At 41.7% G+C, this 26,312-nt stretch overlaps 3 protein-coding genes across 4 annotated transcripts in view; 1 reads left to right on the top strand and 2 right to left on the bottom strand.

Annotated features, from left to right (window-relative positions):
* Positions 1-439: 439 nt before the first annotated feature.
* On the top strand, positions 440-3,826 carry LOC139410923 (dual specificity protein phosphatase 18). Its single transcript, XM_071156590.1, has 2 exons — positions 440-468; positions 3,072-3,826. The coding sequence occupies exon 2, from the start codon at positions 3,151-3,153 to the stop codon at positions 3,691-3,693; it is 543 nt and encodes a 180-aa protein (XP_071012691.1). The 5' UTR covers positions 440-468; positions 3,072-3,150; the 3' UTR covers positions 3,694-3,826.
* Positions 3,827-3,968: 142 nt separating this feature from the next.
* Positions 3,969-14,264, bottom strand: LOC139410922 (trans-Golgi network integral membrane protein 1-like). The gene is made up of 4 exons (XM_071156589.1): positions 14,025-14,264; positions 7,602-8,368; positions 6,523-6,606; positions 3,969-6,335 (listed from the first exon to the last, which is right to left on the bottom strand). The coding sequence occupies exons 1-4, from the start codon at positions 14,080-14,082 to the stop codon at positions 6,333-6,335; spliced, it is 912 nt and encodes a 303-aa protein (XP_071012690.1). The 5' UTR covers positions 14,083-14,264; the 3' UTR covers positions 3,969-6,332.
* A 7,786-nt stretch (positions 14,265-22,050) lies between these two features.
* LOC139410921 (transcription factor 7-like 1-B) overlaps positions 22,051-26,312 on the bottom strand; it is a 49,685-nt gene continuing 45,423 nt past the window's right edge. The window contains exons 8-12 of one of the 2 annotated variants that reach the window (XM_071156588.1): positions 24,586-24,732; positions 24,169-24,328; positions 23,938-24,045; positions 23,656-23,707; positions 22,051-22,968 (exon numbers count right to left, since the gene is read on the bottom strand). In XM_071156588.1, coding sequence (XP_071012689.1) covers positions 22,481-22,968; positions 23,656-23,707; positions 23,938-24,045; positions 24,169-24,328; positions 24,586-24,732 — 955 coding nt within the window. In that variant the 3' untranslated portion in view covers positions 22,051-22,480. Of the gene's footprint in view, positions 22,969-23,655; positions 23,708-23,937; positions 24,046-24,168; positions 24,332-24,585; positions 24,733-26,312 lie in introns of both variants that reach the window. The other variant, XM_071156587.1, reaches the window with a different exon arrangement.

Raw genomic sequence — 26,312 nt, 5'->3', positions numbered from 1 at the left:
TGGGTACTTAACACTTTTTTTTGGTTACTACATGATTCCATATGTGCTATTTCATAGTTGATGTCTTCACAATTATTCTACAATGGAGAAAATAGTAAAAAATAAAGAAAAACCCTTGAGTGGGTGTGACCAAGCGTTTGACTGGTACTGTATATGCATACACACAGCACCTGTTGCTACCAGACTTAACTATTGCTAATACTGTACAATTTAAAACACTTGCCCCCCAATCCCCCTTCCCTGATACATGTGTAAATATTATACTATAAATTGGACCTTCCTGTATTATACTTATGCTAAAATGTCTACTTCATTCATCGCACACACAGCACTTTAATTTCGGTAAACGATCCCTTTAAAAGAAACGCGTTGTAAGATGTGGTCACTTCGGGATTCCGTAGCTGAGAAATGAACAGACGTCACTTTACTTCTTCCTGAAAAGAATGTGAGCCCGCGAACTGAATTGAGGTAGTTTGTATTTATTTTTTCAATGTTTATAATTGGTCAATTATATTTTGGCAAAAGTATTGAACTATTTTAATAAACATAACTATGTACAAGTTGCTGTTGATTAGCCGCTTCCTAGCAACTGGCTGGCTATGTTAGCTGCATGGAGATATTTTTACATCCCCCCCGGCGGCTCCCCATTAAAGCGCGTTAAAGGGGCACCTGACGCCCTTGCAATTGAATGGAGCATGTAGAGCCGGTCGCCGGGGGACACGTGTGTGTGTGTGTGTGTGTGTGTGTGTGTGTGTGTGTGTGTGTGTGTGTGTGTGTGTGTGTGTGTGTGTGTGTGTGTGTGTGTGTGTGTGTGTGTGTGTGTGTGTGTGTGTGTGTGTGTGTGTGTGTGTGTGTGTGTGTGTGTGTGTGTGTGTGTGTATAGCCGGCTGCATACGTTCCAGTCGGACGCAGCTGAAACGACGTAAAAAGGAATCGCGCAGTCACCTGGTCGGTTGAGGCTAGAGATTCTGGCTACGTTCCAGGCAGTTAGCTAAATATTTCAGACTCGTTGCACAAATAATTACGAGGTTAGTCATACAGAGAGCTGATCATACATTTATTTGGGATGCAAGGTCAGGGGACTTGTTTTAGTGATTCTGCTCCGTTCAATCCCCTTGAACGTGGTGATAAAATAATCAGTCAAAGCTCATTTCCTGAAATTCTACACTTGCCATGTTTATGATATCTGATATGAGTGACTAAATCAATGGGGTTCCCAAGCCCGGTCGGTATTCGGCCATAATTACTTAAAGTTTAGGTAGATGACTAGACTAATTTACCAATCTAAAATATTGTTGAGTGACTGACATAAGACCATAACCACATCTCGAAATTGCAACTTGTGTAGTCTATTCTAACTCAATAAATTGAACCCCCGACTGAGTTCCTAAATATTGTTTCAAAAGCTGCAACATATATACTTTAAGGCCGACTTACACAGCTCTAGCACAATATTAACTCTAGTGCCCCAAAGCCTGTTTTAGCATGGTCAGTGCCATTGAAAACTTGTCAAAGTTAATGGATAAATGTCTTACTCAGGCTGCTTACCATTGAAAATAAATACACTTGTCTGCTCAAAGCAGAGTTTTCCAACCCTCTCATTTGGGCCCCCCATCCCCAGATCGTTCACATTTTGGTTTAAACCCTAAACTGGCACACCTGATTCAATTAGCCAACTAATCATCAAGCCTTTGACTAATTGAGTCAGGTCTGCCAGTTTAGGGTTAAAGCACAAATGTGAAAGTCTGCGGGGGCCAGAGGAGAGGGTTGGGCTACTGTCCCATAGGCACCAATACGATTGCAGCTGGGTCTGGTCTGCTTAATTCAGGGGTGTCAAACTCATTCAACAGAGGGCCCAGTATCTGCGGGTATATGTTTTCTCTTTCGATGAAGCCCTAGACCACCAGATGAGGGCGTTCCTTACTAATTAGTGACCTTAATTCATTAATCAAGTACAAGGGAGGAGCAAAAAACCCACAGACACTCGGCCCTCCATGGAATGAGTTTGACACATGCTGTATATGAACCAGAAAAAAGTGAGTGAGATGTCTCTTCTGTCTCTGGACTTGACTTTCACCATTGTGAAGTAGTCAACTGGATGGGACTTCCTATGGGTTAAGGAATAATCACATAATTCCCTCCAGGTCATCAGGAGAGATCTGCCAATGAATTATACTCCAGAGTAAACGTTCCATAATTGTAGAGGGCAGTAAATCAGCAACCTTGTCTTTTATACCTGTTCAGACAACACACTTCAGGTGGCAGTAAACACCCTTGACTACTTTAAAAATGGAGAAAGCCCTCAATGGTGCTGCCCATTTTAAGGCATAGCTGCAAAGAAAGGCCCCCTATTTTTGTTTGGCCTACCTGTGATGTTCAACACCTGGCACGTATTCATTACGCCGTTGCAAAAAGTTTCTTAAAACGGTGAGGGATCTACCTGAATTTGCATGCTGCGTGACGAATGGCGCTTTGACTCCGATCTGCAGTTGCTCTCAGCTCAACGCTAGGATTGCTGTGGAGTACGTTTGAGGGGTGAACGTAGCACATGGGGATGTCCACATGCACTGCCGAATAACTAGCTTTATTGCGTGGCACAACTGGTAAGACACTTTGTGCGAGCGGTCACGTGCTAGCAAGGCAGAGGTCCTGGTTTCAAGCCTCGGTGTGAGCCTAATCAGGAGTAGGGGGTACTTGCTAAGCAGGCAGCGTGATGTCCGCTACATATGGCCATGACACACTTATTTGCTTCCCTTCAATAATTTGAAAGGAAATGACTGGTCTAAGAAATATAGTGGAAACACCCCTCTAGCCCAGCCCATGTGTGCGTCCCAAATGGCACCCTATTAGCTGCCTTTTATAGGTAGCTACTTTTGACACGAGCCTTATGGGCATTGATCAAAGTAGTGCACTACATAGGGAGATTTGTGAAAGATGGAACCCATGTCTCCACCAAGCCAATGCTTTTAGATTTGTGTTAAGTAGTCTGCAGGTGTTTGGAATGCAGACAGATTATTCTATCAATTCATGTGTTGTTGCCTAACAAGTATCTTTCTCCCATCTATTTTAAGTGTCATCTTGTCTGCCAGTCAGCTATCTGTGGTCCACACACAACACTGCCTACGTACTTCCTTTGGTTAACCTGTTTCCATGCATCAGTCTGGTGAACAGAGACTTGCAGGTTTGTGTCAAATTACCAAACACCTTTTCATCAGCAACGGCAAAGCTGCAAATGATAAGGCTGTCATATCTCGTTTCAACATCACTTGCATCATCAATGCCACACAAAATATCACAAACACTTCCACTGCAGAGGTGGAATATGTCCATATACCTGTTACAGACTCTCCATCTTCTCCTCTGAGCGACTTCTTTGACGAGGTAGCGGATAAAATCCAGCTTGTTGGGGAGCAGGGTGGACGCACATTGGTTCACTGCAATGCAGGTGTGAGTCGCTCAGCTACGTTATGCTTGGTGTATCTAATGAAGTACCATGGAATTACACTTTTGGAGGCACACAAAAAGGTCAAATCTTGTCGACCTATTATTAGACCAAACAGTGGATTCTGGAAGCAACTCATCCAGTATGAACGCAAGCTCCGTGGTTGTGCCACAGTCACAATGATCACATCCCCCATGGGTGAAATACCTGACATTTATGAAGAGGAGACCAAAGATATGCTTCCTCTTTGACATGCACTGTTTGTTAAAGTGATTGTCATCCCCATTGTAAAAATGCATTAGTACTCGTTTTATATCCAGTATGTTGAGTTGGAAGTGGTCCTCTCAAATGTATTTGTAAACTTTGATTCAGAAATAAAAATGACAGTTGTACAATGTCACTTTACGATTTACAACTAAACAAAGGTTTGTCTGTTTTGTAAAGGCTACAACTTCAATAGTGTCATCCAATGTAAGAAGTGTCCACGGGTAGAAAAGTTTAAAATAAATAAATTCAAACAACAATGAATTGTTAAATACATTTTATTCATTTCAACTCCCACCAAAAAAGAAAAACATTTGCATTGTTGTGACAGTGACCAAACCACGGCAAGTATAGTATAAAATGTAATTTCTAATCCAATTTAGCTTAAATTGGTCCAGCATACAAAAAGGATCTGTGCAAAATGACTACTTCCATTTGCCATATACTCAACTATTGACTATTGAAAAGCACATTGTACGGAAAGATCTCTGTGAAACAAGGCCCTGGGTAGAAATATAGTGATCATTTAGGACGCAGCCAAAGGAGAGAAATATACACTGGCTCAGTCTTAGATATTCTTCAATTGGATAATATTTTTATATTCTACATTCCTCGGAATGTTAATCAATACTCTTAATTTTGCCAAAATGTCTACCCTACCTAAAGCCCTCAAAGTACAGCTTTGTTGAGACCATGAAAAGTTTGGGACAGATCAGCTATCTTTGGGTCCTGAATGGCGCAGCGGTCTAAGGCATTGCACCTCAGTGCAAGAGGCATCACTACAGTCCCTGGTTCAAATCCAGACAATCACATCTGGCCGTGATTGGGAGTCCCATAGGGCTGCGCACAATTGGCCCAGCATCGTCCGGGTTTGGCTGGGGTAGGCAGTCATTGTAAATAAGAATTTGTTCATAAACTGACTTGCCTAGTTAAATAAATAAAAATGTCCCTCTTTAGAAAGAACATAAATTACATAATGCCCCCCTTCGCATGCTAGATAGCTCAAATCCTGGGGAGAGCCCTGCACGTGCATGAATTTTAGCACTAGCCTACCCAGGCCCAATTACTTCTGCCAAATTTAAAGGCCCAGCCCTGCCCGAAACCAGAAATAACTTCCTCACTTAGTAAATCCATTAGCCGCTCCTCTCTGTCCGTCTCGCGCTAGCAGCACGCTCTGCATGCACTATGCTAATAGCGGCTCAGTCTGTGTAACCATAGCAACGGCTCCGTTGGGCTGCTCTGCTCAATGACGAGACATGCGAGAAGTGTTAAAGCCGTTGATCAATCATGTCAATGCAGAGCTATAGGGAGCCCTCCGCATGGATACAAAATCTGGGAGGCGATGCGGCCTCCGCAAGAACTGCATCACACCCTCTGTACAGAGCCTCCGGAGGCCGCATGTAACAATGCTGGGAGCTCCGTACCACTCCACATTGACATTATTGGTTGATGGTAGGTGGGGGCGGTACATCCCGTATAAACACAAACGCACTTCCTTGACAACAACTCTGCTCCTCAAGAATTATGAATGCCCTGACTTCTGCAGAGACAGCATCGCATTAAATGCTCTACGGCCAATTCAGATGCCAGATTAACCATACATCTACTTTTTGTCACTCTAAACTTCTACAAAACTCAAGGAACATTATTTGTGAAATATGCTCTCCCGTTATATTTGAAGCACTTCTGGCACCATGTTATGATCTTAGATATGACTGTACGGAGCAGAAAAGCACAAGCAAATGGCTCAGCTTCAACATGTTACTGATCAATTTAGTGATACCCGAGCCCTGCCCGTACCCTAGTTATTGATGGGGTTAAAAACAGGCCTACCAGGCTCTAACCGATGTATAATGTTAGGGCCCATCAGGCTTGGGTCAGGTAGCAGAGCTCTAATTCAGATTCTGGCAGCTAGGAAATAACACATTTTACGTGTGGCCTTCCGAACCTCGTGAAGATAATGCTTTTGACACCCCTGCTCTAATATATTTAGAACTTAGGCCTAGGTTAACTTCAGTATCATTCATCCACATGCATTATCAGTCACACAATCACCTTCACTGTTTTTCCACTTACTCCACTCCAACCAACACAACGCAACTAAAACGTCCCTTTCCTCTGCCATCTCAGAAGGGATCAAGCTAAAAAGAAAATACAACACTCCAAAACATACAAGAAGTACAATTACATTCATCTGGCCAACATTGTGGTCATCATAGCAGGTGTCATAGCAGGTGTCCAACTACTGTCCAATAGTACTTGCAAACACTAAGGGACCAGTTGGAATCCTCACAATACAACTTCTTCTGTGACAAACAAAATCAGAGTCAGTACATCAAGGTATTATGGACTGACTGAGAACAAAGGATGCCCCAAAGTACCACAATAACACAGGAGTGCAAACACAAGCATGCTTATCTTTCTCAGCAACAGTAACCTCTGCATAGTCATGCAATAAGCATCCAAAGACAAACATCTATTAAGTAATACCCATTTGTAAAAAAAAAATATATATGTTTTGATTAAACCAAGCAAGTCTTCTTTCCCCAGGAATCAGTTTGGTGCCTTATTTCATCTTAACACCTATATCCACAGTTTTCTGGCAATGACTTCATGACATTCTTCACTACTGAAGAAGAAAATAAACAAAATTAGTGCCAGACAGGGAAAGACCTTACAATCTGCTTCTGAAACCCTACAACACACACAGGGAGCGTCATATCTTTATTCAGAACCCTCCATGTATGGACAGAGCAATAAATAAAACAATAAAAAGGGATTTAATTGACTATGGAATCCATATTTTTCATACTTACATTCTGTTCCAGCTTGGTGTACTCTGCGCCTTTGGGCCGACGTCCCGATCTCGACCTCTTTCCCTCGACGCAATAGGCAATGATCTGACAAAAACAGACAATAATAGGCCTGTGTCACAACTTGTTTAATTGACTGTTCTCTTACATGTTTTTAGCTAACACATTCATATCACTAGTGTCTTGGATGTGCTTGTTCTGGAGGTATCTTTTTATGGACTAATTCATATACTGAAGGAAAAATATAAAAACGCAACATGCAACAATTTCCGAGATTTGACTGAGTTACAGTTCATGTAAGAAAATCAGTAAATTGAAATGCATGAATTAGGCCCTAATCTATGGATTTCACATGACTGGGCAGGGGAGCAGCCATTGGCCCACTCACTCGGGAGTCAGGCCCAGCCAATCAGAATTAGTTTTTCCCCACAAAAGGGCATTATTACAGACAGAAATACTTCAGGTTTATCAGCTGCATGTGGCTGGTCTCAGATAATCCTGCAGGTGAAGGAGCTGGATGTGGAGGTCCTGGGCTGGTTACACATGGTCTGTGGTTGTGAGGCCGAGTGGACATATGGCGGCTTATGGTAGAGAAATAAACATTAAATTCTCTGGCAACAGCTCTGGTGGACATTCCTGCAGTCAGCATGCCAATTGCGAGCTCCCTCAAAATGGAGACATTTGTGGCATTGTGTTGTGTGACAACACTGCACATTTTAGAGTAGCCTTTTATTGTCCCCAGCACAAGGTACACCTGTGTAATTATCGTGCTGTTTAATAAGATTATTGATATGCCACACCTGTCAGGTATTATCTTGGCAAAGGAGAAAAGCTCACTAACTGGGATGTATACAAATTTGTGCACAACATTTGAGAGAAATGTGTTTTGTGCATATGGAACATTTCTTGGGTATCTTATTTCAGCTCATGAAACATGGGACCAACACTTTACAGGTTGCGTTTATATTTTCGTTCAGTATAATAATGAATGTATTTTATATAGCATCTCAGACGCTCATTATGACCCAGATTATGACCAAGAATCAAAAGCTGTAATGTGTAAATCGATATTAGCCAAGTACCTTCCGCTTGTTGTGGTAGCTAATGTAGAGCACTGCCACCAACACAGCTGAACACACAAGATAAGCAAAGAAGTGACTGCTCTCTGCCTCATCACGTGTGCCATGGGTTTCCTTTCCAGCCGGGTCTACTGGTGCCGTTTCCTTTCCAGCTGGGTCTACTGGTGCCGTTTCCTTTCCAGCTGAGTCTACTGGTGCCGTTTCCTTTCCAGCTGGGTCTACTGGTGCCGTTTCCTTTCCAGCTGGGTCTACTGGTGCCGTTTCCTTTCCAGCTGGGTCTACTGGTGCCGTTTCCTTTCCAGCTGGGTCTACTGGTGCCGTTTCCTTTCCAGCTGGGTCTACTGGTGCCGTTTCCTTTCCAGCCGGGTCTACTGGTGCCGTTTCCTTTCCAGCCGGGTCTACTGGTGCCGTTTCCTTTCCAGCCGGGTCTACTGGTGCCGTTTCCTTTCCAGCCAGATCTACTGGTGCCAGTGTTGTTTCCTTTTCAGGAGAGGCTCCTGGTGCCAGTGTCGTTTCCTTTTCAGGAGAGGCTCCTGGTGCCAGTGTCGTTTCCTTTTCAGGAGAGGCTACTGGTGCCAGTGTCGTTTCCTTTTCAGGAGAGGCTACTGGTGCCAGTGTCGTTTCCTTCTCAGTAGATACTCCTGCTTCTGGTTTATTTCCAGTAGATACTCCTGGTGCTGACATGTCCTTTGCATAAATGTTCTGTGCTGGCATATCGCTTACAGATAGAGAATTTGGTAACAGATCCTTTGAGTCTCCTTGAGGAGGACCTATAGATTAAAAAAATTAAATGAACACAGAGCTTATTTCAAATGTTTTGAAAAACATTTGCTGGACTGCTTAGTGAAAACTAAACTGACCGCAGCACTTATTTATAGTTAGACCTGGAGCGACCCCACACCCGAATACATATGAGGAAGAAATCTGCAGCAGAATACAGTGTGTTTAAACCAAAATGTGAATAAAAAAACTAATGTGGCACTGGCAGTAGTGTCTGATTTGAGCTAGCTCCCGCCATTCAACAATTATTGGATCAGATTAAATATCCAGTTCAGTATAACATTAGGACACTAGCAAATCTAGCTTTCAAAAACACTTCTCCGCAGGGTTTTCAGCAGTTAGCGTTGCCCACGGTTGCCTGTGTTTGAACTACAATTCAGACGCTGTGTTTTAACATTTAGAAACGTAAAAAAATCACCACTTGCGAAACATATGCTGAAATGATATCTTTCATATCAGCGAGAAAGATACTTTCAAATTTTAAAAAAATATACACTTTGTGTAGCAGTTTTGTACAGATCCACAAACTGTGTGTGCCTCCAGTTGACAAACTACACTTCCTCCCCAGTTACGCTTACACACAGGTGTTCGGAGCACACTAGATAGTACAGGTGAGCACCTTTTGTGAATCGCAGACTACTACCTTGCCCCTAGCAAGTCTCTCAGAGGGCCCTCTGTTGTCACCTGTTGCTGACGAAACTGAGGGTAACTTCCAGAGAATGGCGTGGGATCAATAAACCCATGACACACTCGTGACTTAAATGATGCAATTCATGTTCCACTTTTTAATAAAACAAGCATGAAACTCAAATGAACAAATATCCTGTCGTTTTACAAAATGTAAACCTCAGTAACAGTTAAACATTTAATTTGGGAGGTATTTATCTTTTACGTGTCAAGTCTCGACATCAGATGTAAACAAAGCAGGTGTCATAATTAGGCACGACCTCTCCATTATTTTGCATCAAGTTGCGCAAACTCGTGGGAATCCACTTTACTAAGAAGCCGGCAGCATTGCAGGCTCAGTCAAAGTTCATACCGGAGGGGCTAATTAGTCCTTGCACCCTCAGTAATTTCCGCTCCCTCAGCTTTCGCAGATGCCTGAGTGAATGTGCAAATGGAGGGGCGAGGGTGATTTGGGATTCAGCCACCGTCTTCAGTCTGTCCGCGGTAAACAAGCACTGTAACATATGGCCAGTGTGGGAACAAAACCCTATAAAAAGGGGCCTCCTGAGTGGCGCAGCGGTCTAAGGCACTGCATCACAGTGCTAGAGGCGTCACTAGACCCAGGTTCGTTCCCGGATTGTCCCATAGTCCCATAGAGGTCGGCGCACAATTGACCAAGGGTCATCCGGGTTAGGGGAGGGCTTTATCTGGCTCACCACGCTCTAGCGACTCCTTATGGCGGGCCGAGCACCTGTAGGCTGACCTTGGGCGCCTGTAGGCTGACCTTGGGCGTCAGTTGAACAGTGTTTCCTCTGACACATTGGTGTGGCTGGCTTCCGGGTTAAGCGGGCGGGTGTTAAGAAGCGTGGCTTGGCATGTTTCGGAGGACGCATGGCTCGATCTTCGCCTCCCAAGCCCGTTGGGGATTTGCAGTGATAAGACAAGATCAAAATTGGGGCGAAAAAAGGGGATAAAATATAAAAAATATATATCTAATACAAAAAAATATATATAAAGACGTAGTAATTTTAGCTTTTTCAAAATTGTTGATATGAAAGATACATTCCTTAATGTTTCCAAAACCGTTCCGCAAGCGATGCGTTTTAACGTTCAGAAGGAGTGTCTGGGCTGTTAACAAATTTACACTGGACAGAAGATACTACAGATGGGCTCGCTGACATCACAAAAACGATGTGTGCTTCCATCGGACAGAAGTCAGCGTGTTGTTGTTATTCTGGTTGGCCAGATTACTAGATTACTAGAAAGAATGACAAGAAACTGTCATGTGGGAAATCGTAAACTGCTCGTTTCAGCTCATTATTGATATCATGTCTTCTTTTGACTGATTTCATGTCAAAGCTAATATGGCTAAAATTCACTAGCTTGCTAACTAACAACTGTAACAATGTATTTAAGAGATGTGCTCATTGTGCAAATGTATTTATGTTTTCAATAAACATTGGAGAAGAAATATAGCTTACATGTTGTCAACAGTCTAAGGGTGTGTTTGTAAATTCACTCTGTAGAGCCAGAGTGCGCTCTGGGCGTTCGTAAATTCAGAGTGTTGTCAGATTGTCCATTCATAAATTCAGAGTGTTTCGCTTTAACACACTGGACGCTCTGGCCGAGGAGTAGGGTTGATCGAGGGTTTTAACCTCACAACAGCAGTCAAGCACACAAGCTAACTGGTTAGTTGGCTACCTTGCTTGCTACCTACCTAGTTCCAGACAAATGAGAGAACACCTCACTCTGGCCATTTTACTACCCATAGTAGAGGTGGTTCATGCTATCTACAGCGTTGGTGACTAACTGTGCTGCTAACAACAATATAATTACTTTTTTTGCCAGTGTTTACTCATACCAGCCATATTCAACGGGTGTTGTAAATTCATCAGTTATTCTACGCTCTGGCACACTCAAGTAGGCTGGACACATGAAATGTTTAACAATGCTTTTTTCTAATAAAAAGTAGTTCATTGCATCCGCGGTGGAGCCCAGTTTCATAATTTTACCATATATCCCAGCTGCCTGCCGTAGTTTTGAAGTGATCACGAAAAAAAACCAGGCATTATTTTAGGGCCTTTTTGACCCTGCCAGCTCCTATTAGTTCTATTGAGCACTGTGGCACCAACTCGCCTTCCGAACATTCTAATCCAATTTTGTTGTACTATGTAACAATGGCAGCATTGCTATAGTTGGCAATGGAGACCTGCTCACGTTGTTTATATTTAAAATGTAAACAAAAATTACTCATGTTACTCTGAGGTCATCCCATTGTTTACTATAGGGAAATATAGGTATGTCTGTCTATTTTGCCAAATATTTCGCAATATGTATATTTAGATTTGAATTAACTGTACACCATTTTAATCATGAGAATCTCCTCTCTAATTATGTAAGGCTGGTCAGTGTATCTCGTTGTCATCAAACGCTAGTCCAGAAATAGTCAGAAGTTACAATTTTTTCCCTACTTCCTCGTTATGCAGACGAGCACACTTGGCACCATTGAGGTGCGGATGTTTACTTTCTACACAAGTTGTTATTTTTTCAATTTCATCCTAAGAACAGATTGTAGTGGTAAAATTAAAAGGGATACATGTTTTGGTGCCATTTAGACTAAATGGAATTCTAAGCTTCACTCCAGTCAAAACAGGCTCTGCGAACATTCGATTCCGTTTTTCAGCTTTCGGTGAATTTTGACTCGTTCTATTGTCCAGCCTAACTCAAGCTTCATGTCCAGCAGATGCATTCAACTTTTTGCGTTCCTGCGGAAGTCACGCCTCGATCACCCCAACAGTGTTTTTGCATTTTGGTACACCAGAGGTACATTCATTTTCAATGGAACATTACGTTTGCCTTGCAGAAGCAGTTGCAGTGTTGGATTTATCAAACATATGCATCAAACGGTTTGACAGAAATGGTAGAAGGTAAATGTTGAACTTTTGTTGCACACATATCCAGATGATGCTGTGTACCATTTTGCGTAATGATGCGGTCGGTGTGATCAAGGCGTCATTCATTGTCAATGGAGCAGTCTGCAACGCTACATTTGGGATGCCGCACTAGGGTGCGGTGTATTCCGTGTACCGCGTGCAATCCATATTTTCAACTTGTGCACTGCATGACTTTGCGGTGGTACAAACGCAAAATCATAAAAGTTCCCATGGCGGGGGTGACACCATACAGTTCCAAATGATGATGACTATTGTGTAGTTAGAGAAGAGACCGGCTGAACGACTAGAAAGTTGTCTCAGGTAAGAATGACACAGACAATTCATCATTACTACACTTGGGTAGTGCACCCTGTTGGCTAGTTTTCAGGAAACCAGCAAACAGAATGGTGTGCGAAATTAATAACGCACAGAACTGTGCTGTGCACAATTTAGCCTGCCATCATGCAGGACAAGCTAGTGATTTGAAATCAGTACTCTATATGTGAACAACCAGTTCAATTTATTGATGTCTCTAGTGATGAGTGACAGAAGAATAGAAACAAACTAGATGAATTGTTGCAATGCACCCTTCTGTTTACCAGCCTGTTGGTAGCTCTGCCAGCCGAATAAAAAAGTAGGTGAATAGGATAATAACTTTCATCTGTTCAAATTATTAGCTTTGATCGAACAGGGCGAAAATTATTTTATCCCATGCTTCAAAACGCTCTGAAGCCTTGTGAAGCACATGTGCAGCAAATACAGACATCTGGCAAAAACATACAGCAAAACGCATGTGCCTCTGGTGGGTGCTCTGAAATCGGAGTAGATAGCCAGAGTCAATTTAAGAACGCACCCTAAGCTAACCCAGTCTGTTTGGCCCCAACCGGTGTTTTGTCAAAAGGCGCTAAAAAGTAGTTAGTTTAGCTATAACCCATTCATAGACGCTATGTAAATTGGCCCACGTCATTGGGGTAGCTAGCTAACGTTAGCTAACGTAAACTCACCCCATTCTGTACGAATGTGCGCAACCGCAACATTCAAACGAGGCTACAAAGAAAACTAATGGGACTGTGTTGACTTCAAAATCGGGGGTGTGAACTAGGTTTCTATTCAAGCGTTGATCGACATGGTAATGGCTCTATACTATTGGAGAAAAGTTGAAAAAAACTGCCCCTCCGTTACATCTTGACGTGTCATGTCGTAACGTACAGCACGCATAAAGCAACTATTTCTGTTTTACAATCTCTCCCCACCAGGTGTAGCACTTCTCTCATCCTTTAAAAACAAGCAATGGACAGTGACGGGGTAAGGGAGGGATACCTAGTCATTTTTTGCATCATCATTGCATGCTATCATCATTCTCAAAGCCGCTGTTTACTTCTAAGATCACTTTAGCACCGCCCTAAAAACCTGATTAAAATTCGACACAAACCTTCAAATAGGTATGTAATGACACATTATATAAACTCTTTAGTGTTTTATTTACATTTTAGAGGAGATAAGGTCATAAATTGGACAGCTCAAGTGAAAAAAAGCAATTTTCCCACACATATCCTCTTTTCACTATCACGCATTAGTTTCGCTTCCCCACCTGACATTTTTAAAAAGACCCAATGGGACTCATTGCCTGTTTGACATATGCAGAAACGGGCAGCGTTTAGGTCATGTAATTGATTCTGTTGGAAAGGGGAGAAATTGTGCTTTACAATGGTATTAACAATACAGTTGATCTGAAAGTATTACGTTTTGGGGGCGCTAAAATAAGGGCAAATGTACTGATCAAGGCGATGTACGAGTTTACTATAGCTGTCTCATGTTCCAATATCCCTCGGATCAAATCGATTATCTAACGTATAGCCAGTCTCGGTACACAACACACATAAAAACAAAGATTGACTGTTCAAAGTTATTGTAACGTTACTTGAGGTAAAGCATTTGTTTAAGTAGCGTTATATAGTAGGTATGGCATGCACCTGGTCTAGGCAAATTAAGATTGAACGCTAAATTAGCTAGCTATCTTTTAAAAATATTTTACAAAAACTCTCACCTCTGACACCACCAGACAAATAAACCAGCACGATAAACAACATAGATATTGTTTTCATTGTAGCTTTGAGGCAAAACAAACCTAGTCAGATATAAGAATTTACTACGGAAAGAGTTCCCAATAATGCTTGGCTCAAAGGTGATGACTCAAATCCTGATATAAACACTTCCTTCTTCCTCCTACTGTTCAAGTCTGCCAAAACCAAGAGTGTAATCATTAGTCCAAACAGTTCCGTTTTGCGAGTAAAACGACAGTTTCTATTGGACAAATTCAGCTAGATCCCGCCCCGTTTCTTTCCGTTTGCTTCCGTCTAAGAAACGTTTTGCAACAGAAAAGGCGTAATGAATACACCTCTGATTTTACGTCACAGATTGAATCATTGTCAAATAAAACAGATGATAAACTCACGATTTCCAATATCCGATTTTTGTACATTAAAAGTTGGCTATGCAACTGAATGTGATGTGCGTTCACACAACTCCAAGCGCTCCAAAATGTAGATTTTTTTTGTCTGCCAATTGCAATATTTAAAGGAATCCAGCAGAGATCAGTACAGGCCTACTGATGATGTGATAAACCTTGAAGTTGATCACCAGTATCATAGAATATCACATTAAACCATGTTTTTCAATATGTCTTAGAAGTGTATATTAGAAGAATATTTATACCGTCTGTTTAGACGCCTATATATACAGATTCATATTACATTTGTGAAACATTTCCTATAAGCATAGGCCTGCTAGCTACTAGAGCCTGTCACAATCTGTATAGGAGAAAGGCCAGTTTGCAACTAAGGTCTAATGGGAGATGTTTACAGACCAAAATGCTACCTGGTCTCAGAGCATTTCGTATTATTCTGTATGTAAATCCGAGACACTCCATTTAGTATAAAATGTTACATAAGACAGATGGTTACTTGGTCAGCGTGGGTGTATAACGCAAATGTATAGTAACCCAAAGGTTGTGAGTTCAAATTTCATGACAAACAACTTTCCCAACTACTTTTTAGCTACTTTGCAAGTTAGCTAACCCTAACCCTTTTAGCTAACCCTTCACTTTTAATTTTTTTAATGTAACCTTTATTTAACTAGGCAAGTCAGTTAAGAACAAATTCTTATTTTCACTGACGGCCTAGGAACAGTGGGTTAACTGCCTTGTTCAGGGGTAGAACGACAAATTTCTTACCTTGTCAGCTCGGGGATTTGAACTTGCAACCTTTCGGTTACTCTAACCACTAGGCTACCCTGCCGCCCCACATTGATTCTGTACCGGCACCCCCTGTATATAGCCCCGCTATTGTTATTTACTGCTGCTCTTTAATGATTTGTTATTCTTATCTCTTACTTTTTTTGTTGTTGTATTTTTTTTAAACTGCATTGTTGGTTTAAGGGCTTGTAAGTAAGCATTTCACTGTAATTTCACCTGTTGTATTCGGCGCATGTGACAAATAAAATGTTATATATGAGCCATAATAGCAGTCAGAATGAGTAAGTAATCCACATTCTACATGGGCTGTCTAGGAGGGGTAGGGCTGCAAAAAATAAATGTAGTGCTGCTTATCTCAAATTTCAATTATGTTATTGTCTACAGACAGAACGGAAAGAGTCTACCAGATTATCAACTAAAGTAATACATGCATACAGGGTTCAAATATAGGGTCAAATATGTCATTATTTCTGTACTTATACAATCACGCCTGCTTTTTCCTTTGCTATCCTTATCTTGGTGCCCATATCGATAGATATCAGGATGTTGGAAGTGTCTTTCTCAACGTGATATTAATTGATTGTTTCCCCCCCAGTTTGACAAGACTCAGCTGGCACCTCTATGAAGACAGGTATCACTTGCTGTGAGCTTAAGAACCCCATTCTTAATGTATTATTCATACCCATTTGACCTTAAAGAAGGGAATGCAAATGTAACTCAAGAATGAGATAGATGATCCAACTTTCTAAATGTCAAACACCATAATGAAGACACATTCATGACAAGAATCCACAGGTCTCTCGTTTCCAGCTGAGATGTAAAATACCTCTCATTAACATTTGGATGATTATCACTCCCACAATCTCAGGTTGTGTGCTCAAACAAGTTGCCTTTTATTGATGATTCCGTAAGGAAGATTATCTCAAGGCTTTTGCACATATTGAATGTTTACTTTTAATGTTTACTTTGCTGCGCCTAGGAGGATCTAGAGCTTTTTATCGCACAAATTGACAAACAGCTCCATGGTAGTAGTCAGACCCCACTGAATCTCTCTGCATTTGCATATGAATGTGTTCACAGTAAGATCGGCATGGATCCCAATGTAATTTAATATGACACCATAAAATAATAATTATATTTGTCCTATTTCACGCAACTAGCAACATTTAGTTCACTGGCCCAACACTCCAACCGCTAGGCTCTGCTGACAAAATACATAAGAACCTTTACTTAATAAAAACAATGGATTTCTTAAACCAATCCACCTTGAAGGATCAAAAAATGCTCCTTATGGGATTTGAACCAACAACATTGTGAAACCTGGTCTCAGCACATTTCGTATTATTCTGTACGTAAATCCGGGACACTCCATTTAGAATGATATTTACATTTCGTATGGTATGTATTAAATTGTATGATATGTTACGAACTACAATTTGTGTTATATATTATGAATTTGCAACACTTGATATACACTGAACAAAAATATAAAACGGAACATGTGAAATGTTGGTCCCATGTTTCATGAGCTGAAATAAAAGATCCCAGAAATGTTTAATACACACAAAAAGCTTCTCTCAAATTGTGTGCACACATTTGTTTACATCCCTGTTAGTGAGCATTTCTCCTTTGCCAAGATAATCCATCCACTTGACAGGTGTGGCATATCAAGAAGCTGATTAAACAGCGTGATAATTACACAGGTGCACCTTGTGCTGGGGACAATAAAAGGCTACTCTAAAATGTGCAGTTTTGTCATACAATACAATGCCACAGATGTCTCAAGTTTTCAGGAAACGTGCAATTGGCATGCTGACTTAAGAAATGTCCATCAGAGCTGTTGTCAGATGATTGAATATTCATTTTTCTACCATAAGCCGCCTCCAACATAATTTTATGGATTTTGGCAGTACGTCCAATCGGCCTCACAACTGCAGACCACGTGTATGGCATTGTGTGGGCAAACGGTTTGCTGATGTCAATGTTGTGAACAGGGTGCCCTGTGGTGGTGGGGTTATGGTATGGGCAGGCAGGCATAAGCAACGGACATCGAACCCAATTGCATTTTATCAATGGCAATTTGAATGCACAGAGATACCGTGATGAGATCCCAAGGCCCATTGTTGTGCCATTCATCCGCTGCCATCACCTCATGTTTCAGCATGATAATCCAAGGCCCCATGTCACAAGGATCTGTACACAATTCCTCTAAGATGAAAATGTACCAGTTCTTCCACGGCCTGCATATTCACCAAATATGTCAACCATTACGCACGTTTGGGATGTTCAGGATAAACGTGTACAACAACGTGTTCCAGTTCCCACCAAAATCCAGCAACTAATGCACAGCCATTGGAGAGGAGTGGGACAACATTCCACAGGCCAAAATCAACAGCCTGATCAACTCTAAGAGAAGGAGATGTCGCGCTACATGAGGCAAATGGTGGTCACACCAGATACTTACTGTTTTTCTGATCCACACCACTACATTTTTTTAAGGTATCTGTGGCTAACCGATGCATATCCTTATTCCCAGTCATGTGAAATCTATAGATATAGGGCCTAATTAATTTATTTCAATTGATTGATTTCCTTATACGCATGTTGCGTTTATATTTTTGATCAGTATAGATTTGTACAATATGTTACGAATTTGTTAAATGTATGGTATGTTACGAATTCTAGCTAGGTGGCTAATGTTAGCTTGCTTGTTAACGTTAGCTAGGGTTTAGGGTTAGTGGTTAGGGTTAAGTTTAGGAGTTAGGTTAAAGGGTTAGGGCTAGGTTTAGGTTTTGGGCTCCCGAGTGGCGCAGCAGTCTAAGGCACTGCATCTCAGTGCAAGAGGTGTCACTACAGTCCCTGGTTTGAATCCAGGCTGTATCACATCCGTCCGTGATTGGGAGTACTATAGAACGCACAATTGGTCCAGCGTCGTTCAGGTTTGGCCGGGGTAGGCCGTCATTGTAAATAATAATTTATTCTTAACGGACTTGCCTAGTTAAATAAAGGTTCAATGTGCTAGCCAAACCTGAATATTGTAGCCTATAAGCCACTACTAGGATTTTATGTCCATGCTACCTGCATATAATAACAGGATGTTAGAGTGTCTCCTGAATGCCAATCTGAATGGATCCTTCTCTATAATCCAATAGTATTATTTATTGAATTCAAGAATTAACCACTGATATTCTAACCTGAGAGGAGTCATATTAACTCCTCTGTCTAATGGGGTACTTATTTCGGTCTCTACAGTGGAGACTTGTCTATGCAATGTCTCCATGTCATGCATTTGAAATATCAAAGGGTTAACCTGGAATGAATTTGAGATCAAAGGAGGGCCCAAAAAAGAACCTTGACAAGAGACTGCAATAATTTAATGAGCAAAATTAACATGTATTAAATCTGACCTTGTGCACATGGCAGATATCTAGTAGAGGCAACCAAATACAATACTTATTATTCGATAAACAGTGACGAGTAAGGGCTAGGGATGCACACTTACAAGGGGTGACAATAACCCCCCCCCTCTTTCAATAAATATACAGTACTAATATCTGTTATTTTCAAATGGGATCAGGAAAATGTTTATAGGTAGAACGCTATTACTACATTTTTAGTTCCATCATAAGATTTAATTGTCACTCTATTATAGTTAATCAACTAAGGATTCAGACTCTACAATGTTGTGCAAATAAAAACCTAAAATACTAATATCAAGAAAAATAAATTCAGTTTCTGGCCTGTATGTATGAAGCAACAAATAGGATAGCATTTGTTCATATATGAATTTTATACATTGCAGCTACATGCACTACATGACCAAAAGTATGTGGACAGCTGCTCGTCGAACATCTCATTCCAAAATCATGGGCATTAATATGGATTGCTGCTATAACAGCCTCCACTCTTCTGGGAAGGCTTTCCGCTAAATGTTTGAATATTGCTGCGGGGATTCAGTCACAAGAGCATTAGTGAGGTTGGGCACTGATGTTGGGCAATTAGGCCTGGCTCACAGTCAGTGTTCCAATTCATCCCAAAGGTGTTGGATGGGGTTGAGGTCAGGGCTCTGTGCAGGCCAGTCAAGTTCTTCCACACCAATCTCAACAAACCATTTCTGTATGGACCTTGCTTTGTGCATGGGGGCAATGTCATACCGAAACAGAAAAAGGCCTTCCCCAAACTGTTCCCACAAAAATGGAAGCACAGAATCCTCTAGAATGTCATTGTAGGCTGTAGCATTAAGATTTCTCTTCACTGAAACTAAGGGGCCTAGCCCGAACCATGGAAAACAGCCACAGACCATTATTCCTCATCCACCAAACTTTACAGTTGGCACTAGGCATTTGGGCAGGTAGCAGATTTGCCTGTTGGAATGCCAAATAGTGAAGCGTGATTCATCACTCCAGAGTCCAAAGGCGGTGAGCTTTACACCACTCTAGCAGACGCTGGGCATTGCTCATGGTGATCTTAGGCTAATGTGTGGCTGCTCGGTCAAGGAACCCATTTCATGAAGCTCCAGACGAACTGTTGTGTTGATGTTGCTTCCAGAGGCAGTATGGAACTCAGTAGTGAGTGCTGCAACCGGAACACACGATTTTTACGCGCTACTCACTGGTCCCTTTCTGTGAGCTTGTGTGGCCTACCACTTCGCGGCTGAGCCGTTGTTGCACCTTGACGTTTCCACTTCACAATAACAGCACTTTCAGTTGACCTGCGCAGTTTTAGCAGGGCAGAAATATGACGAACTGACTTGTTGGAAAGGTGGCATCCTATGACGGTTCCACGTTGAAAGTCACTGAGCTCTTCATCAGTAAGGCCATTCTACTGTCAATGTTTGTCCATGGAGATTGCATGTCTGTGTGCTCGATTTTATACACCTGTCAGCAATGGGTGTGGCTAAAATAGCCGAATCCACAAATTTAAAGGGGTGTCCACATACCTTTGTATATATAGTGTATGAAACAAGGTACATCTAATACTATTGCCTCATCACAAATTCTGCACCTGTATTCCTATGATAATTTTTTAACAATGATGCAGTGATGGATATTGACTGAAATTCTTTGACATTGCTTGATGCAGCCATGTTTTGATGCAGCCATGTTTTGAAGCAGTATTACATGGCTTGAAGCCAGCCTGGAATAGCCAGAATATTTTAAGTCATTCACCTGGAGTCTCTCAGTTTGTGTTACTGACTATAGAGAATGCAACATTACAATAGATGTATAGCCTTGAGGAGACCGTTTCATCGGCTGTTTTTGACAACTCATTACCTGTCATTTCAGTGATGGATTGGAGAAGTAGCTGAGGGTAGGCAGGCATGGCACCAGAGACCACAGCCTCTGCCTGTGGTGACATAAACAAGCAGAGACTAATAATTAGTTAAAACATTGCTGTGAGACTGACATCTCAGTATCTCACCGCAGGGCAAAAATTGAAACAAATCCTCTGTGTGCACATGTCCGTCAGTCTGTCGTTCGCAGTTCAGACCATAAAGAACCCAGTCTAAGAGAGAGCGAGACACCCTTGTCTGAGGGCATTGTCCTACAGCTGTGTTTAGGAAAGGGTACAAGTTATCGATTATGGATAACACTAATGAATGACAGCTATTGGTATTGGTTGCATACATATAAAATTAGAATAAAACTCATTGTATACAGAGCCATATTATTTTACTCTGCTCCATCAGAACTAGGCTAATCTGTATGTTCATAGCCTCAATCAGAGCTGATAAGGATGCTGAGCATGGTAAGCAAATGAGTGTGCATGTTGTCAACCATCGTTAGTGTGACACAGGAGGGGATACCCTTGGGAAACCAAAGAGGAGTGGATTTGGGACAGGAAGGCTGGTCAGTCTCCTACCATCTGGATGTTGCAGGAATACAATGACTAATTGCTTACTTCTTCCATTTGATTTTTAGAATACCCAAACTACCAATTATCTCAATGGCAATCTAACTGTAGCTCTCCTCTCTCTCTTCTTTGTGGGAAGGGTGGTTAAGGACAAGGTAAGGTCTAAAACAGAGTCACAGGGCGAAGGAACTTCAATGTGCTCTTCCAGGCTAGTACCACAGCTAGAGGCTAATTGGACCATCCCTGGCACTGGTCCTCATCTCCAAAGCCACCAAAAACTGTAACCTACCTTGTGTATTTTTGACTAACTGAATATCCTAATTAGGTCCCAGGAGCTACATCCCATTACCTCGGAGTTAATTAAGCCTCAGCACTGTGCCAAACGGTGAATAAAGATGCAGTAAAACTGTGCGAGGGAAAGGGCTTTGGTGTGCTGGGGAGGAGGCTGACCTGCTTGTTTGTCGTTGTTATGGAACTCTACATTCCAGGATGTCTTTTATTTTTTATTTGTATTTATATTTGGCTTAAAATGTTGTTACCTTGGCACAGGTTCTCATTTTCCAGCATGGTTAGCCTAAATTCACCTTATTAAAGATGAACTAGTGATTCTTCCCCCACTATCGTCATGATATATTTATTATCCACAACTAAAGTGCCCAAAATACAACATATCTGTTACTAACCGATGAATGACCACTTCCAATATTTATCTTGAAGAACTTCATAGTGCCTCCATCAGCTGTTGATAAGTTTTAAAACTCCCAGCAAATAGGCTCCTTCCAACTTAGCATCTGCACCTGTATTTACATCTACCGGTTTGAATCTGTAGAAAATGTGTATTGTTTCAAAATTCATATAAATGTAACAATTATGTTATTGATTCATATTCAAAGGAATGTGCATGATCAGAGAGTGATGAAAATAACACTCATCTTGCAGAGTGCATGGAAGAAAAGAGAAGCAGGCATTTCTAAGAAACAATCTCAAAGGTTTATTTAACATGTCAAAAGGAAGGTCACACACTTGGGAATTTAAAAGGGATCGTTGAAATTACTGAAATAATTGGCAAAAACTATGAATTAAACTCAATACTAACATTAAATCAGGTTTTGGTTAAAAGAAGAGGGTGTTTTTTCTTAAAGAAACATTTTATACATGGGTTATTTTATACAACTGGTTCATTGGATAAATGCACCAAAAAGAGAAACCAGTTCTGTAGTAAACTTTACAAAAAAATACACTTTGTTTCATTGAGAGTAGAAAAGGACGGGATCAAATATTGACCAATAATATTTCTTCCTTTTCATCATTTAAAAAAAGTTGTTCTAATATCTATTTTTTGAAAAGTAAAAGCAATATACAGCACAATAAAAGAGAAAGGAATTGCTTTTGTAGATTTAGTCAGACGATTTGGTTACCAAGGAGAGGGGCTGTGACTGGAACAGGGCATGATGGGAATGCAGGGCTGCTTGATGGAAAGGAGAGGGCGGGGAGAGCATTGAGTGGTGTAGGGAGCTGAATGGGATTGGCCGAGAGAAAATTGGTGCGGAGTGGCTGGAGTGGCTGCCTGAAGTACCAATAGGGATAGAGATGCTTGGGTGGGACGAGGAGGAAGAGGAGGAGGATGAAGATGATGAAGAAGAAGCAGATCCAGAGGGCTTGCCAGTTAGGAAATGATGGTGCAGGCGTCCCTCTGGTTTGGTGGTAAGGGACAGTGGCTGGGCCTGCTCTGAGTGGGTGGCGGCGGGCGCAGCCGGGGAGGCCAGAGCTGCAGAGGGTGTGGCTGGAGAATCCAGCATGCTGCCGTGAGACGATGCAGGGCTGTCACACATCTTCTCTGAGGGTAGGTACTGCACACACTGATTCTTGTTCCTGATTGAGAAGTCTGGGTAAACAAAAGGAAGGGGCTTCGTCAATATTGCTGTTAAAAAAGCCGACAATCGTGTCCTTCAACAGTGCCCATTTTTTTGTACACATGATAGCCGGCCAAAAAATACAAAACATTCACAGACAATGTACAGAACATGGAAAACCAAAAGGTCTGGGACAAACAGATCAACTTTGAATTAATTTATTTAAAAAAAGGTGAAGTTGCAGAAGTGAAATTAACATAAAAATGGCATATGCAAATCGGGCGGAAAAACGTCTGTGATCATATAAACAAAGTCGATGACACGTTAAATGCCTGCATGTAAATGAGGTTTGAGTGTTGTGCTGCAACAGACCAAACCACTGCGGGTGGAGTGGAGAGCAGTGGCCTGCAGTTCAGCCACACTGGTTCATAACAGCAGACATACCTGCCACAACGTCACTATTAGCACTGAACCTCATATGCTGCTTGTCAAAGTATAGAGGGAATAGAGGAGTTAGTAAAGAAGGAAAAAACTGAAGTCAAAAACATAAAAAGGTGTTATTTTGCATATTGCATGTTGTATTGGACCACTGCCAAGTCACATGACCAGCAAAGTGAAGCTTGAGGTACTATTTCACACAGGCCTATAGATGGAGTTCTTTCTGCCCTAAATCGAGAAGTACGGTCCAAGAGAAGGACAGAGAGAAAAGGGCCCCTTACCCTCTGGTGTTGAGTCTGGCTTATTATCTCTCTTCCTCTTTTTCCGCTTTCCCTGAGCAGATAAACAAAACAATGTGTTTAGAAAAAAACTGGTCTCTATCCAAGTGACAGCAACATGCTTCAGCACTACCTCATACAACTTCAGTGTATGAGAACAACAGTACAGCTATTATTACAGATACAGTATTGAATAATTTTTAAACCAAGTGGAAATGAGGGGGCACTTAAGCAACCCACATTTCCCTCATTGTTAAAAGATCCATGGAAAGATGTCCTACTCACATAGTTATCTCGTGCTGACCAGCCTGGGTAGAGTTGGGAGTGGAGTTGCCTCTCTTTCCTTGCCAGCTCATAGTATTTCGCTTGCTCTTCTCTCGAAAGTGAGTGCCACTGAACACAAACATGACAAAAGTCAGAGAACTAGTCGAAGCATGTACAGAATTTACATCCACAAACACATTCCCAAACTGTTGTGTGTGTGTTTTGTGTGGTCAGGCAGTGGTCTATGCTCACCCTTCGACCCAGTATCTGGTTGATGGCAGCGCTCTCCTTCAGAGTGCACTCAGCCACCACCTTGGCCCTCATCTCCTTCATGTACAGCATGAAGGCATTCAGAGGCTTCTTGATGTGGGGCTTCTTGTCCTCCTCCTTCTTCGCTGGGCCAGGAGACTTCCTGCTGAGACAACAAAACACACATTCAAATGTCACTTAAAATAGTCCTTTTGTGTGAGGTCTGATTCCCTTCCAGAAGACCTGGCTGACCCATTATAAAAGGTCAGGATATTCTTGAATCCTGGCCCTTTAAATGGAACTATGAATAGAGACTGGATACTCAGTCAATCATCCATTTGAATAAGATCGGAGTATAAAGAGTTTATATATGTTTGGCAATAAGTAAATGTGAAGAATCTGTTAGTTAATGGTCCTTACGAATGCATAGAGGGGCTCATGTGGTCATGACTGTTGGGCTCCTGCTTGATGGCTGGTGATACGATAGCAGGATGAGGGATGCCAGTCTGGTGCATGCCGTGAGGGTGGTGGGGCATCATGTGGGGGGAGAAACGGCTAGACACCAAGCTGGAAAACAACAAAGACAAACACCTGTTAAACTTTTCACAGGCACTTTTTGTCTGCCCTGTCAAGTCAACTTCGACTGCTTTGACTGTCTATCTGGAGTCTAGACTAAAGTAATGTCCAAAGTTAGCTACATATTTTTTTTCTTCTTCAAATAAAGGCTCAAAAACCCCTTTATCCGACCATGCCTGGAGAAAAGTGGAGTGTGTGGTAACCATGGTGACCAAGGGGCCCTGACACCTGAAACCACTTTCCTCCCTGTGTTCCAAACCATGGAGGGACTTCCACAGCTACCAGAACAGAACATTCAGATAACTGTCGGAAAATGAGAGTGGTGCTAACACAACACAATGGTACATTGTACATGGACAAAGGGGGAAATTAAGGTCCGTGCTCCTCTGCCACGCATTCCTGTTAAATACATGATTGAATGGAAAATCCTTTAATGCTTCATAAAAATCTCATAACATTTAAGACAGATATGGTCCATGATTTACTATAGCCTTGTACCGTAAGTTTGTGAGTGTGCACAGACGCTTTCCTTGCTTTACTTCCCCAGAGTCAGGTGAACTTGTGGATACAATTTTTATGTCTCTGAGTCCAGTATGAAGGACGTTCGAGGTAGTTTTCCGAGCGGTTCCCATAGACTTCCAGTCATTGCGATAATGCTAGTTAGCAATTGCGCAAACGTTAGTTAGCAACTTCCATCAGACTGCACCCAGACAAATGGTATCCACAAGTCCATCTGTCTCCAGGGAAGTAGATAAAGGGCTTCATTGCCAAAATCCTGAAGTATCCCTACAACAGTAACAAGTCAAATTGAGGATAACCCCATAGGGTACATTTTATGAAAATAATCTCTCCAATATTTTTTGACTTAAAACTATAATCTCATACGTAAGAGGGGCGGGCCTCTTTCAACCATTACCATTCCAGCAGCCCCAAAAAACAAAGAGGAAAAGAAAATCTAAAACATAAAAAGTCAAGCAGACATTTTGCTACATACTGTATGAGATACCGTACATAAAGTAATATACTTGTGACGAAACTGTCAAGTATTACCTGACACACGTATCAAGTCTTGTTCAAGGGGGGCGGATGGTAAGACAAACTTTGTAACAATGTGGCAGGAACTGAGAGTACTATTGATCCCATTGAGACCCTGATGAATATTTCATCCCATACTAGCACCGGAAGGCTCGCTACAAATCTTTCACATTTTGACAGAGGGCAGAGAGTTAAATCAGATGGGAGTTGTCGGTTCAGATTAGCTTTGATTTGTCCTAATCGATTCTTAGCCCTTTCATCTTTGTGTGTGTGTGTAACAGAGCAACTCAGAACATTGGCCTGAGCGAGAAAAGACAGTGCTGTCTACCGGGTAAGGTTTTGAATGCCAATAGTCTGTTCGCTTTCTCTTTGGAAGGAAGGCTGATCTCATCTTTAGAAGACTTAGCCCCCACATTCCTTTGTAGTCCCTACCCCACTGGCTGTCCATGGTTGGATACCCCTGTCCTACTACTGTTATAAACTAATGAGCAATGACAAGATCAGAAACATGACTACAGAGTGTAATGTAACCACTA

The sequence above is a fragment of the Oncorhynchus clarkii genome, chromosome 6, assembly GCF_045791955.1.
Source record: "Oncorhynchus clarkii lewisi isolate Uvic-CL-2024 chromosome 6, UVic_Ocla_1.0, whole genome shotgun sequence".
NCBI lineage: Eukaryota > Metazoa > Chordata > Actinopteri > Salmoniformes > Salmonidae > Oncorhynchus > Oncorhynchus clarkii.
Note: the sequence above shows the minus strand (reverse complement) of the source record. Positions and strands in the feature narration are given on the sequence as shown.

Bases quoted from the DNA above. Each gene is read 5' to 3' on its own strand.
- LOC139410923 (XM_071156590.1), top strand. From the start codon at position 3,151: ATGCATCAGTCTGGTGAACAGAGACTTGCAGGTTTGTGTCAAATTACC.
- LOC139410922 (XM_071156589.1), bottom strand. From the start codon at position 14,082: ATGAAAACAATATCTATGTTGTTTATCGTGCTGGTTTATTTGTCTGGT. The intron at 8,369-14,024 runs GTGAGAGTTTTT...TTTAATCTATAG, and splicing joins TTTGTCTGGTGGTGTCAGAG to GTCCTCCTCAAGGAGACTCA. The intron at 6,607-7,601 runs GTACTTGGCTAA...TGTTTTTGTCAG, and splicing joins GCTACCACAACAAGCGGAAG to ATCATTGCCTATTGCGTCGA.